General features: G+C 43.9%; 1 protein-coding gene across 1 annotated transcript in view; it reads right to left on the bottom strand.

Annotated features, from left to right (window-relative positions):
• Positions 1-3,488: 3,488 nt before the first annotated feature.
• Positions 3,489-13,888, bottom strand: part of OPLAH (5-oxoprolinase, ATP-hydrolysing) — an 83,958-nt gene continuing 73,558 nt past the window's right edge. The window contains exons 21-27 of the mRNA XM_040432838.1: positions 12,934-13,080; positions 10,730-10,864; positions 10,345-10,494; positions 9,952-10,109; positions 7,993-8,153; positions 6,908-7,005; positions 3,489-3,792 (exon numbers count right to left, since the gene is read on the bottom strand). Of these exons, the coding sequence (XP_040288772.1) occupies positions 3,643-3,792; positions 6,908-7,005; positions 7,993-8,153; positions 9,952-10,109; positions 10,345-10,494; positions 10,730-10,864; positions 12,934-13,080 (999 nt within the window). The 3' untranslated portion in view covers positions 3,489-3,642. The remainder of the gene's footprint in view (positions 3,793-6,907; positions 7,006-7,992; positions 8,154-9,951; positions 10,110-10,344; positions 10,495-10,729; positions 10,865-12,933; positions 13,081-13,888) is intronic.

Raw genomic sequence — 13,888 nt, forward strand, 5'->3', positions numbered from 1 at the left:
TCTTTAAAAATCATACAATGCGATTTCCTTTTTTTTTTTTTTTTAATGCTGTCTCTCAGAGTGGGAATGCACCTACAATGTGAATATCAGACCCCTCCATGATTTCTAAGTGGGAGAACTTGCTAAATCGTAGGGTGTTCAAATACTTCTGTTCCTCACTGTACAGTATATACACACACACACAAGCCATTGTCGCTCCCTCTCTACAAACACATATTTATATTGTGCTGTATTCACATCAACATTTTGTTCTCCGTTCTTCTGATCCCGATCAGAATAAAAAATAATCCTCTTATTTTGCATCCGCTGTGCTTATTTTGCATCCGCTTTTGTCAGAGATCCATTATTTTGGATGGGAGAAAAAGTGAAGGACTTTTTCTCCCATCCAAAATAACAGATCTCTGACGGAACTGACAAAAACGGATGCAAAATAAGCACAGCGGATGCTCAAATAAGAGGATTATTTTTTATTCTGATCGGGATCAGAAGAACGGAAAACAAAATGTTGATGTGAATACAGCACAATATAAATATGTGTTTGTAGAGAGGGAGCGACAACTGGTTATGTGAACACAGCCTTACGAATATATGTAATGTATATAGAGAAGCTTATAGAAATAAATGCACAGACACAGTACAGTCTAGTAATCTATATATAATTCTTCTTTATTGGATTATAATGATTTACATACCATTTGTTTTGAGAGCTTTGTGACAAGGAAAGTTCAGTTTCTGATAAATAACCTCAGAAAGTTGCCTGAAATGACTAGCTTACACAGCCAGCAGCTACGATGTAGCCGGCCGCCCTCACTCCTGTCAGGCTGACGGCACAGCACAAACTGTGATGAGAGTAGATTCCTTTTAAAATTGCCGCTTCAGAGCCCTGCCGGGTGCCTGAGACGGATCGCAAACAGGGAACTGTCTCCAGGGAACAGTTTTCTCCCCTCCTCTTCACTGGGAACTGCCTAAGCACAGTGCGCATGCTCTAAGGGCTCTTTCACACGAGCGGATGCCGTGCGGGCAATCTGCTGCGTGAAACAGAGCCAAGCCCCGTTCCGGACAGCAGAGACACGGAGCAGTAACATGGCTCCGTGACTCTCTGTGATCAGTGAGATAAAGTTGTCACCGTGATTTTGTAGCAAAAAGGTCACAGAGAGGCACGGAGCATCATCAATCATGTTAATTAATGCTCCGTGTCTCTGCTGTCCGGAACGGGGCTTGGCTCTGTTTTACGCAGCAGATTACCCGCACGGCATCCGCTCGTGTGAAAGAGCTTTAATATGCGCGTTCACGTCTCACTAGCAGTCAGTTCAACCGGGAAGTAGCTGTTACCTCAGGCTGAACAGTGTCTCGAGCTGCTGGCGTTGACGCAGCCCGTCCTAGTGAGTGTACTGGGCATTCTAGGACGTGTTTCTGATGCAGTGACTTGATGGCAGCCATTTTAGAGTCCCACAATGATAACTCCCTAGGGAAAACGAGCTTTTTTGGATATATAAAAGGTACTTATGAATGTTTTTACTATGACATATTTCTTTTTTTTTATTTAGTTTAGTTTCCTGGAGAACCCCTTTGAGGTGCTTTGAAGAAAGGTTAAGGTCCCCATTAATGAGCCATGGGACTACTTTTTATTCCCTACTGGATTATTTGGTGCCAGATTTAAGGACTTTATTAAATAAAATTGCCATGCTCAGAAATTCTGGTGCACAGCGCAGGTGAGAGATTACAGGGCGAGATGAGAACAGTTCTCAGAATCATAGGGAAGGAACAAGGGTGCACCGACGGGAAAAGTCCCGCCCTCAGTGCACAAAGAACTCATCTGCATATCTCTTCAAATTACCCTTTCTGCCAAATAAAGCAACGGTTTACCAAAAGAGACGATCACAACTTTAGTGGTTGTCTCAACATGGACAATGTCTTATAGGTGCGGGTCCCACCTCTGGGACCCGCACCTATATCGAGAATGGAGCCCCGCAAGGTGGTGGCTGGAGCACTCCGGTCCAGCCACCACCAAGCCGGCTCCCCATAGAAGTGAATGTGCGGCCCCGGCTCCCATTCATTTCTGTGGGGCCGACAGAAATAACCGAGCCAGCGCTCGGCTATTTTCGCCAACCCCATAGAAAATGAATGGAGGGCGGCCTCCTTTACTTGCAGGGCTCCGTTCTCGATATAAGTGCAGGTCCCAGCGGCATGTTTGGTACCCAGACCCGAACCCGGAATTCTTCACAGAAGTTCGAGTTTGGGTTAGGTATTCTGTAGATTTTATTATTTTCCCTTATAACATGGTTATAAGGGAAAATAATAGCATTCTGAATACAGAATGCTAAGTAGAATGTCCATTGAGGGGTTAAAAATAATAAACAAATTTAACTCACCCCATCCACTTGGTCGCGTAGCGGATCTCCTCTTCTTTCTTCAGGACCTGGCAAAAGGACCTTTGATGACGTCACTGCGCTCATCACATGATCCATCACATGGGCCATCACCATGGTGTTGGACCATGTGATGGATCATGTGATGAGCGCAGTGACGTCATCAAAGAAGAAGACAGAAGAGAAGTCGGGCTGCTCGAACAAGTGGATGAGGTGAGTTTCATTTTTTATTTTATTTTTTTAACCCCTCCATCCCTAATTTACTATGCATTCTGTATTAAGAATACTATTATTTTCCCTTATAACCATGTTATAAGGGAAAATAATAAAGATCGGGTCCACCCCTCCTAGCAACCATGTGTGAAAATCGCACCACATCCGCACTTGCTTGCGGATGCTTGCGATTTTCACGCAGCCACATTCACTTCTATGGGGCCTGCGTTGCATGAAAAACGTACAATATAGAGCATGCTGCGATTTTCACGCAACGCACAAGTGATGTGTGAAAATCACCGCTCATGTGCACAGCCCCATAGAAAAGAATGGGTCCGGATTCAGTGCGGGTGCAATGCGTTCACCTCACGCATTGCACCCGCGTGGAAAACTCGCCCGTGTGAAAGCGGCCTAAAGGCTATCTTCTACTTTGCTACCAATGATTTCTTTTTTCATTATTGCTCCAAAGCATATAAAAATGCTTCCTTCCTGCTAATTCACTGTCGTTTTTAATCTTCAGCTCCTATGCAAATCTATGTGCCTCCATGATAACAGAGAAGAAAAATTTCTTGTGTAGTCGGATCCTGCAGCCATACTCACATCTGTCCTCTACTTCTTCGTAACTTATCAAATATATATTAGCGAGTATGGAGTGAAGTGTTGAGGTATCGACTGAAGTGTGACTACACAGGGCTTGTTTGTAGTCTGTTACCATGGAGACATACATAGATGTTATAGCCATAAAACTACAGTATGTTACTCATTTTCAATCAAGACACCTTGTCCACTTCCTTCATTTCTAATTTCAGATGAATTTGATGTGTGGCGATGTGATATCACTGAGACGTAAAACATCACGAGCAGACGATCTCCAGGATATAGAGAAGGAGATAGAGATGACGCTTATGAAATCAAAATCTGAGATTTTTATTTTAATAATAGAACTCTACCATATATTTCTCACGATCAGATCATAGCACATGTAGGGAACAGACGTCACCCAGCCCCGGTCTCCTCAGCGTCTATACATTGGTCATTCATGGATCTCGTCAGGAGGTTGTCACACAGTCTCCTGAGCCATTCGGTAATCGTAGACGCTTCCCCGCTCCGCAAAACTGCGACTTTGACTCTTCGTGGGCATCAACGTCTTATCCCCCACGTTGTGATCACCATATCCTCCTCCACCGGGAGTATGAAGTGTGAACACGTCCTGGGGAAAGAAAATAAGGTTACTCATATGTTCCACCATAATTAGGCCAGTGTCTCCATGACTGGTCCCTCAGCTTCACCTAATAGCAGCTCATCTGTTTCAGGCAAATACTGAAATGCCAGGATTAACCCATTAATGACCAACGGCGTACTGTGTACGTCATGATGTGGTGTTAGTTACCGCATCTTGACGCTGCTGTGGCTCCCCCCCCATCCATCGGGCCGCTGCTCTGCTGTGGCATCGTCCCGATGGTTACCATGGCAACTGGATGCCTTACACAGGCATCCAGGCTTGCCATGGTATGCAAGCCTGACAGGGGCCTGCCAGAGGCAGGTGCCTGATCAGGCTTACTGTGAATGAAAATACACTGCAGTACACTATACAGTGTATTGTAGAGCCATCAGACCCACTGGATCTTCAAGAACCAAGTGCGTCCGAGTCAAAAAGTGTAAAAAAGAAAAAAAGTGTAAAAAAAATAAATAATAAAAAGTAAAAAAAAAAAAACAAATCTGACATTTTGCCATATACGCACATTTATAATTGGGTACAAATGAAGAAAATAAAATACCCTAAACATGTTTGGTATCACTGCGTCCATAACAACCAGCTCTATAAAAATATCACATGACCTAACCCTAAAGGTGAATGCCGTAAAAAAATAAAAAATAAAAACAGTGCCAAAAAAGACTTTTTTTTGTCACCTACCATCACAAAAAGTACAACACCAAGCGATCAAAAGGGCGTATGCCCCCCAAAATAGTACCAATCAAACTGTCACCTCATCCCACAAAAAATGAGACCCTACCTAAGACAATCGGCAAAAAAAAAAAAGCTATGGCTCTCAGACTGTGGAGACACTAAAACATTATTTTATTTGTTTCCAAAATGCTATTATTGTGTAAAACTTAGGCCTCTTTCACACTTGCGTTGTCCGGATCCGGCGTGTACTCCATTTGCCGGAATTACACGCCGGATCCGTAACAACGCAAGTGTTACTATGGCACCCAGGACGCTATTAAAGTCCTGGTTGCCATAGTAGTAGTGGGGAGCGGGGGAGCAGTATACTTACCGTCCGTGTGGCTCCCGGGGCGCTCCAGAATGACGTCAGGGCGCCCCATGCGCATGGATGACGTGATTCATGCGATCACGTCATCCATGCGCGTGGGGAGCCCTGACGTCACTCTGAAGCGCCCCGGGAGCCGCACGGACGGTAAGTATACTGCTCCCCCGCTCCCCACTACACTGGACTTTAGAGTCCTGGCAGCCATGGTAACCATTCAGAAAAAGCTAAACGTCGGATCCGGTAATGCGCCGAAACAACGTTTAGCTTAAGGCCGGATCCGGATTAATGCATTTCAATGGGCATTAATTCCGGATCCGGCCTTGCGGCAGGATTTTTGACCAGAGCAAAAAGCGCAGCATGCTGCGGTATTTTCTCCGGCCAAAAAACGTTCCGTTCCGGAACTGAAGACATCCTGATGCATCCTGAACGGATTTCTCTCCATTCAGAATGCATTAGGATAATCCTGATCAGGATTCTTCCGGCATAGAGCATAGACGACGGAACTCTATGCCGGAAGAAAAGAATGCAAGTGTAAAAGAGCCCTTAATTAAATAAGAAAAAGTATACATATTAGGTATCGCCGCGTCCGTAACGACCTGCTCTATAAAAATTTCACATGACCTAACCCCTCAGGTGAACGCCGTAAAAATAAATAAATAAAAACTGTGCCAAAATTACCAATTTTTTGGTCACCTTGCCCCAAAAAGTGTAATAATGAAATTATCAAAAAAATCATATGTACCCAAAAATGGTAACAATAAAAACGTCAACTCTTCCTGCAAAAAACGATCCCCTGCACAAAATGATCAGCAGAGAAATAAAAAAAAATATGGCGTTCAGAAAATGGAGACACAAAAACTTTTTTTTTTCAAAAATGCTTTATTAAGTGAATCTAAAACAAACAAAAAAAGTAGACATATTTGATATCATTGCGCCCGTAACAACTTGCTCTATAAAAATAGCACATGATCTAACCTGTCAGATGAACGTTGTAAAAAAACTAAAAATAAAAACGGTGCCAAAACAGCCATTCTTTGGTTACTTTGCCTCACAAAAAACATAATATAGAGCAATTAAAAATCAAATGTACCCAAAAATAGCACCAACAAAACTGTGATCTTATCCCATAGTTTCCAAAATCGGGTCACGTTTTAGGACTTTCTACTGTAGGGTGCATCAGGGGGGCTTCAAATGGGACATGGTGTCTAAAAACCAGTCTAGCAAAATCTGCCTTCCAAAAACCATACGGCGCTCCTTTCCTTCTGCGCCCTGCCGTGTGCCCTTACATCAGTTTACGACCACATGTGGGGTGTTTATGTAAACCGCAGAATCAGGGTAATAAATATTTGCTTTGTTTAGCTGTTAACCATTGACATGTTAAAGAAAAAAAATGGATTAAAATGGAAAATCTGCCAAAAAAGTAAAGTTTATAAATTTGATCTCCATTTTCCTTTAATTCTTGTGGAATACCTAAAGGGTTAACAAAGTTTGTAAAATCAGTTTTGAGTAACTTGATGGGTGTAGTTTCTACAATGGGGTCATTTATGGGGGTATCCACTATGTAGGCCCCACAAAGTGACTTCAGACCTGAACTGGTCCTTAAAAAGTGGGTTTTAAAAATTTTCTTAAAAATCTTAAGAATTGCTACTACATTTCTAAGCCTTCTAACGCCCTAAAAAAATAAAATGACATTTACAAAATGATGCCAACATAAAGTAAACATATGGGGAATGTTAAGTATTAAATATTTTATGAGGTATCACTTTCTGTTTTAAAAGCAGAGACATTAAAAAATTTTAAATTGCAAATTTTTCAAAGTTTTTGGTAAATTTGGGATTTTTTCATAAATAAATGGTGAAATATATTGACTAAAATTTATGACTGTCATGAAGTACAATGTGTCACACTCTCAGAATGGCTTGGGTAAATAAAAGTGTTCCAAAGTTCTTACCACATAAAGTGATACATGTCAGATTTTCAAAAATAAGCCTGGCCACGAAGGTGCAAAATGGGCCGGTCATTAAGGGGTTAACCATGCATTTATTCTCTTACCCCAGGTTGTAACGAAATAGATGTTTTCCCTCCCAAGTTAATGGTTTTTCCTTCGCTCCGATGCAAGAGGTTGAGTCCAGGCGCACCAGGAGATCCACCTAAAATTTGCAGGTAAAGGTGGTTAAAGGGGAACCTTTAGGGGGATCTCTGTGACCATCTCAGAAGAACAGTTGCCCATTGCCGCACACTCGGCATTTTCCAGCCGTTGCATTCTGCACTGAAGTCTATGAGAACTGCAGAAGGAGCCGAGGATGCAACATCCGGGAATGGGCAAATGAAGGTCACTGGACTGCTGTTCTTCAGATAGTGTGGGCCCCACCTAAGGCCAACTTTAAACTTGCGGCAAATCTATCCGGCAGCTGTTCCAGGACCTGCCGGTGTTCTCCAGATCCAGCATAGTCAGATAATACCATGTGCCAGCCGGACCCCACTGACTATAATGGGATCCGGCAGCTCCCAAACATAAATGCCAGGATTCAGCTGGACAAAAACTGTTGCGTGCAGCAATTTTTTTCCAGCCAAATCCTGGCATTTATGCTGGGGTAGCGGTCGGATCCCATTAAAGTCAATGACGTCTGGCGGGCATGCGCCACTATCCAGCTATGCCAGATCTGGAGAACACCGACAGGCTGGTCTCTGCGGGATAGCTTTGCTGCAAGTATGACGTTAACGTGACCTATCATTTATGGTATGGACTTTGCATATGGCAGAAATGCTCAACGTTTTTTTTTTCTGTGATCCAGTAACCCACCTTAAAGGGGTCATTAGTATCTGATGGGTGGGGTCGCGCCTTACCAAGGAGCACACCGCGCATGAGCGAGACTTCTGGAAGTCAATCAAATAAGAGAGTGGGCGTGCTCACCTTGACTTGAAGCTGACCGACAAGATAGCGCTGATAGCGCTTAAAATATCATTTTTTTTTAGGCTATTGAGCATCAGACTACCGGATCAAACATACGATTATGAACAGACTGGAGGATACTATAAGGTAATGCTGGCGGTTTTATATGCGTTTTTGAGGGGACAGGTTCCCTTTAAGGTAATTGTCATATAAAGCAGGAAGAGGAGGAAAGTCTGAACTTCACCTTGGACGCCGTATGGTTGGAAAACCCTTCGTTCAGTGAGAACGGACAAGATGACGTGCTCTCGGAACTGCAGCTCCCGAATGACTCCATCCCCCCCACAGAAGGTCCCCCGACCACCGGAGCCTGGACGTAGCTGGAAACGTTTCAGGATTACTGGGTACCTAAAGACAGGCAGAGTTATCCACCACCAAGGCTAGAAGAGACTCTCCAGGGATGTCTATTACACTCAGGCCTTCAACCCATCCCCACCAGTGACCAGTCACAGACTCTCTGAGGCCTCATGCACACGGATGTATTTTCTTTCCGTGTCCGTCCCGATTTTTTTTGCGGACCGTATACGGAACCATTCATTTCATTCAAGTTACTCCGTGTGCATTCCTTTTCCGTATGTCCGTATTTCAATTCCACAAAGAAACAGAGCATGTCCTAATATTGTCCGGATTACGGACAAGCATAGGACTGTTCTATCAGGGACCAGCTGTTCCGTTCCGCAAAATACGGAATGCACACGGACGTCATCCATATTTTTTGCGGACCGCAAAATACATACGGTCATGTGCATGAGGCCTAAGGCTGTAATTGTCGCTTAATACACGCCTTTATATCTTACTATTATTTGCAGTATAGATTACCAAACTTTAAAGGGGTTGTCCGCAGTTAGTAAAACTGACCTTTTTCTTCCAAAAACAGTCCAAAGCCACCCCTGTCCATAGGTTGTGTCTGGTATCACAGTTAGGTTGTGTCTGGTATTACAGTTAGGTTGTGTCTGGTATTACAGTCCATAGGTTGTGTCTGGTATTACACTCCATAGGTTGTGTCTGGTATTACAGTTAGGTTGTGTCTGGTATTACAGTTAGGTTGTGTCTGGTATTACAGTTAGGTTGTGTCTGGTATTACAGTTAGGTTGTGTCTGGTATTACAGTTAGGTTGTGTCTTGTATTACAGTTAGGTTGTGTCTGGTATTACAGTTAGGTTGTGTCTGGTATTACAGTTAGGTTGTGTCTTGTATTACAGTTAGGTAGTGTCTGGTATTACAGTTAGGTTGTGTCTTGTATTACAGTTAGGTTGTGTCTGGTATTACAGTTAGGTTGTGTCTGGTATTACAGTCCATAGGTTGTGTCTGGTATTACAGTTAGGTTGTGTCTGGTATTACAGTTAGGTTGTGTCTGGTATTACAGTTAGGTTGTGTCTGGTATTACAGTTAGGTTGTGTCTGGTATTACAGTCCATAGGTTGTGTCTGGTATTACAGTTAGGTTGTGTCTTGTATTACAGTTAGGTTGTGTCTGGTATTACAGTTAGGTTGTGTCTGGTATTACAGTTAGGTTGTGTCTGGTATTACAGTTAGGTTGTGTCTGGTATTACACTCCATAGGTTGTGTCTGGTATTACAGCTCAGCTCCATTGCAGTCAATGAGGCAATACCTCAAGAACAACTTGTGGAGAGGGGAGAGTTTTAGAAATGGGCTAACCCTGGACAATCCCTTAAAATACATTTTTCCACCACAGACATTTATGGCAAATCCACAAGGGACCCTCGTTCTCATGAGCAGGACCACTACCTATTAGACATTAAAGGGTTATTCCGGTTGTAGCAAGTTATTCCCTATCTACAGGGTCCTACCGCTGGGACCCACACTGATCACAAGAACCCCCCAGCCTGCGCGGCCCCACAAAATGAGGTTGAGAATGAGAATCTCCATTCATCTCTATGGGACTGCTTGTACTTCACCATCTCCATCAATTCCATGTGCACACTCAACCTGTCACTCCACTCATTTCAGGAGGCCCCTCGGGGTACAGGGTACCCATTCTTGTGACCGGTGGGGGACCCAGGGGTAGGACCACCACCGATGCAATAGTTATCTTCTATCCTGTAGAGGGGGGGACACCTTGCTATAGCCGGGCCGTGTACACATTCATATAATGGTGTTCAGCCTATACGTACTCAAAGATACATACCGTTTCTCCAGAATCTCCGGGTCTGTAATCCGCGTGTTGGTCATGTGACTATGAATACCGCTTCTCCCGACCCAGTGTGGGCCGGCCCCAGCACCGCCGGCCACCGTCTCATAGTATCCGATGTTCTGGTTTCCAAATGTGATGTTGTTCATACAACCCTGGAGAAAAAGGGAACCTGGAAGCAATGTTGGGTCTGTGGTATGACGGATACCGCCGGTCACCACTTATAAAGGGATCAGTCGGATTCTGTCGTTTATGTTGTACTATGGATGGATCCTGAATTACGGAGGCTTCGGGAGGTGACTACAGTGCCTCACGGTGGTCATACTGCAGAATACAGTTCTTACAGGACTCTGTACCGCGGCGCAGGGTCCGCACCTTCAGACATCTCACCTGTGACGCTGCACACACTTGAAAGGCCTTAAAGATGACATCAACAATCCTCTGTGACGTCAGCACATTTCCTCCCACAACTGCCGCGTCCGGAGAGGGATCCAGGATAGACCCTTTTGGGATGATGACTCGGATGGGCACAAGGCAACCCTAAAAATACACATTAAAAGGGGTTGTAGAGGATTGGAGAAACATGGATGGCACCACACAGATCCACAGGTTGAATGTGGCACTGCAGCCCAATTCACTTCATGGAGCTGAGCTGCAATACTAAGTACAACCTAAGGACAGGGGTGGCGCTGTTTAAAAAAAAAAAAAAAAGCGGGCCTGTTTTTGTAGTTCAATAGAAACCCCTTTAATTTTTATCAGTTACATTACTACTGACCTGGTTAAGTGGAATATCTTGGCCCACCATGCAGCGCAGGCAGTAAATGAGGGCAGAGAGGGTGATGGCACGAGGGGCATTACAGTTCCCGAAGACTTCATATCCGGAGTCGGTAAAATCGAACACAGCGCTCCCCTGTGACAAAGGGAACAGTTTCATATCCTCAAAAAAATATCCGCAAAAATATAAAAAAACCAAATAGATGTGCCCCCTAGTGGAGTCATCAGGAATTACACTGTAATGCTATTTTTACCTTGGCTTCTGAGACTAAAAGACTCGAGCTCAGAGTGAACTGTAGAATAGATTACTTTCATACATGTTAATAAATCCATTGCGAAGTTAAAAGCACCCGTCAGTAGAAGCTACCCTACTAAGCTGGGCATGCTGACCATTAGGCCCCTTTCACACGGGCGAGTATTCCGCGCGGATGCGATGCGTGAGGTGAACGCATTGCACCCGCACTGAATACCGACCCATTCATTTCTATGGGGCTGTTCACATGAGCGGTGATTTTCACGCATCACTTGTGCGTTGCGTGAAAATCGCAGCATGCTCTATATTCTGCGTTTTTCGCGCAACGCAGGCCCCATAGAAGTGAATGGGGTTGCGTGAAAATCGCAAGCGGTGCGATTTTCACGCACGGTTGCTAGGTGACGATCGGGATGGGGACCCGATCATTATTATTTTCCCTTATAACATGGTTATAAGGGAAAATAATAGCATTCTGAATACAGAATGCATAGTAAAATAGCGCTGGAGGGGTTAAAAAAATAAATAAAAAAAATTTAACTCACCTTAATCCACTTGATCGCGCAGCCGGCATCTCGTCTGTCTCCTCCTTTGCTGAACAGGACCTGTGGTGACGTCACTCCGGTCATCACATGATCTTTTACCATGGTGATGGATCATGTGATGACCGGAGTGACGTCACCACAGGTCCTGTTCAGCAAAGGAGACAGAAGAGATGCCGGGCTGCGCGAGCAAGTGGACTAAGGTGAGTTAAATTTATTTTTTTTAACCATGTTATAAGGGAAAATAATACAATCTACAGAACACCGATCCCAAGCCCGAACTTATGTGAAGAAGTTCGGGTACCAAACATGCGTGATTTTTCTCACGCGAGTGCAAAACGCATTACAATGTTTTGCACTCGCGCAGAAAAATCGCGGGTGTTCCCGTAACGCACCCGCACATTTTCCCGCAACGCCCGTGTGAAAGAGGCCTTAGGGTTAATTCCGCCGAGTAAAATGATACCTGTCTTGTGAAAATCAGTTTAAGCGTTCCTGAAAAAAAATGACTTTTATACTCTGTGCAAATGTGGGCTTCAAAGCACCGAGGGGCGTGGCCAATAGTGGAAACACGAGGTGCATGGAGGGGCTAGGCCCCACCCCTTGCCTAAAGGTTATGGGTGTGCCCCGTGCCTGTATTGTGGACTTGAATTGGTACGTAGTCCACAAGATACGGGGCGGTACGAGGCATGGATCAGAGGCCTCCGGAAGGACTACAAAGCCAAGCCTCTCCGACAGATCGAGGACCCATTCAAGTCCTTTTATTTTTATGCAAGCTAAATTGTAAAATAATCTTGGAGTAAGTATCGTAAGTCAAACTAAGGTCTCTTTCACGCACCCGTGTCAGTGATGACCATGGTTCAACCAGGAAGATGTCTGTGAAGGATCCATGTTTGGTCCGCGTGTCCGTTTTTTGCTCTCCATGTGTCTTCTGTAATCCACAGACACTGCTAGGCTGGAAATCAGTTTCCAGAGCAGCGGTCCACAAAATCCACAGACCCAACATAGATGGCGGCTGTGTTACGTAGACTACAATGTGCGTGTGGGATCCGTAATCATGGACAAAATAGGGCATGCTTCTGGGGTGTCATCACAGACTCTTGGTCTTTGAAAAACCATTGATCAAAATCAATGGACACGTGAGAGGTCCATGTAGACCACGGACAACACACGTACGCGAATCACTGAAGGGGCCTTAACTCTCCATCAGCCACCTAATAATACATTTATACTATCCGAGAGCCCAGATCATCTCTCCCTGACATCAGGAGAGATTTTGGAGGCCCCCGTACTCATAAGATGGTTGGTCAGTTCCGCCAGAGTTGTCTAGTGTCCAGCATTCATCTAATGAACAGCTTAGCGCCCACCATACACAAGAAACCAAGTTACAGCGCACTACAGCACGCGCTCCGTTACCTCTTCTTTGTTGATTGTCACCTTCAGCTTGATAGGAGAACCATCATCCATATAATCTACCGAGTCCACCTCCAGTGCTCCGCTCTGCCGCTCCCACCGATCAGCAAACTCCCGCAACATCTCTCTGACTGCCACCTCTGCATTAGCCTATGTGGAAAGATACAAAAAAAAGCATTGTACGCCCTTATCCGTACCAAGGTATATAATACCGCAGACAGTGACCCAGGAGAAGAATAAAACAAGACACAGATATATCAGGCTCCAGAGACAAGTCTGTCATATGAGGAGTGACACAGAGAAACAGGGCAACCAACCGCTACTGGCTCAGATTTCTAGAAGGCAGTATTATAGTCGTTATATTCTTGTACATAGGAGCAGTATTATAGTAGTTATATTCTTGTACATAGGAGGCAGTATTATAGTAGTTATATTCTTGTATATAGGAGCAGTATTATAGTAGTTATATTCTTGTACATAGGAGCAGTATTATAGTAGTTATATTCTTGTACATAGGAGCAGTATTATAGTAGTTATATTCTTGTACATAGGAGGCAGTATTATAGTAGTTATATTCTTGTACATAGGAGGCAGTATTATAGTAGTTATATTCTTGTACATAGGAGGCAGTATTATAGTAGTTATATTCTTGTACATAGGAGGCAGTATTATAGTATTTATATTCTTGTATATAGGAGCAGTATTATAGTAGTTATATTCTTGTACATAGGAGCAGTATTATAATAGTTATATTCTTGTACATAGGAGCAGTATTATAGTAGTTATATTCTTGTACAGAGGAGCAGTATTACAGTAGTTATATTCTTGTACATAGGAGCAGTATTATAGTCGTTATATTCTTGTACATAGGAGCAGTATGATAGTAGTTATATTCTTGTACATAGGAGCAGTATTATAGTAGTTATATTCTTGTACATAGGAGCAGTATTATAGTAGT

This window comes from Bufo bufo, chromosome 5 (assembly GCF_905171765.1).
Source record: "Bufo bufo chromosome 5, aBufBuf1.1, whole genome shotgun sequence".
Taxonomy (NCBI): Eukaryota; Metazoa; Chordata; class Amphibia; order Anura; family Bufonidae; genus Bufo; species Bufo bufo.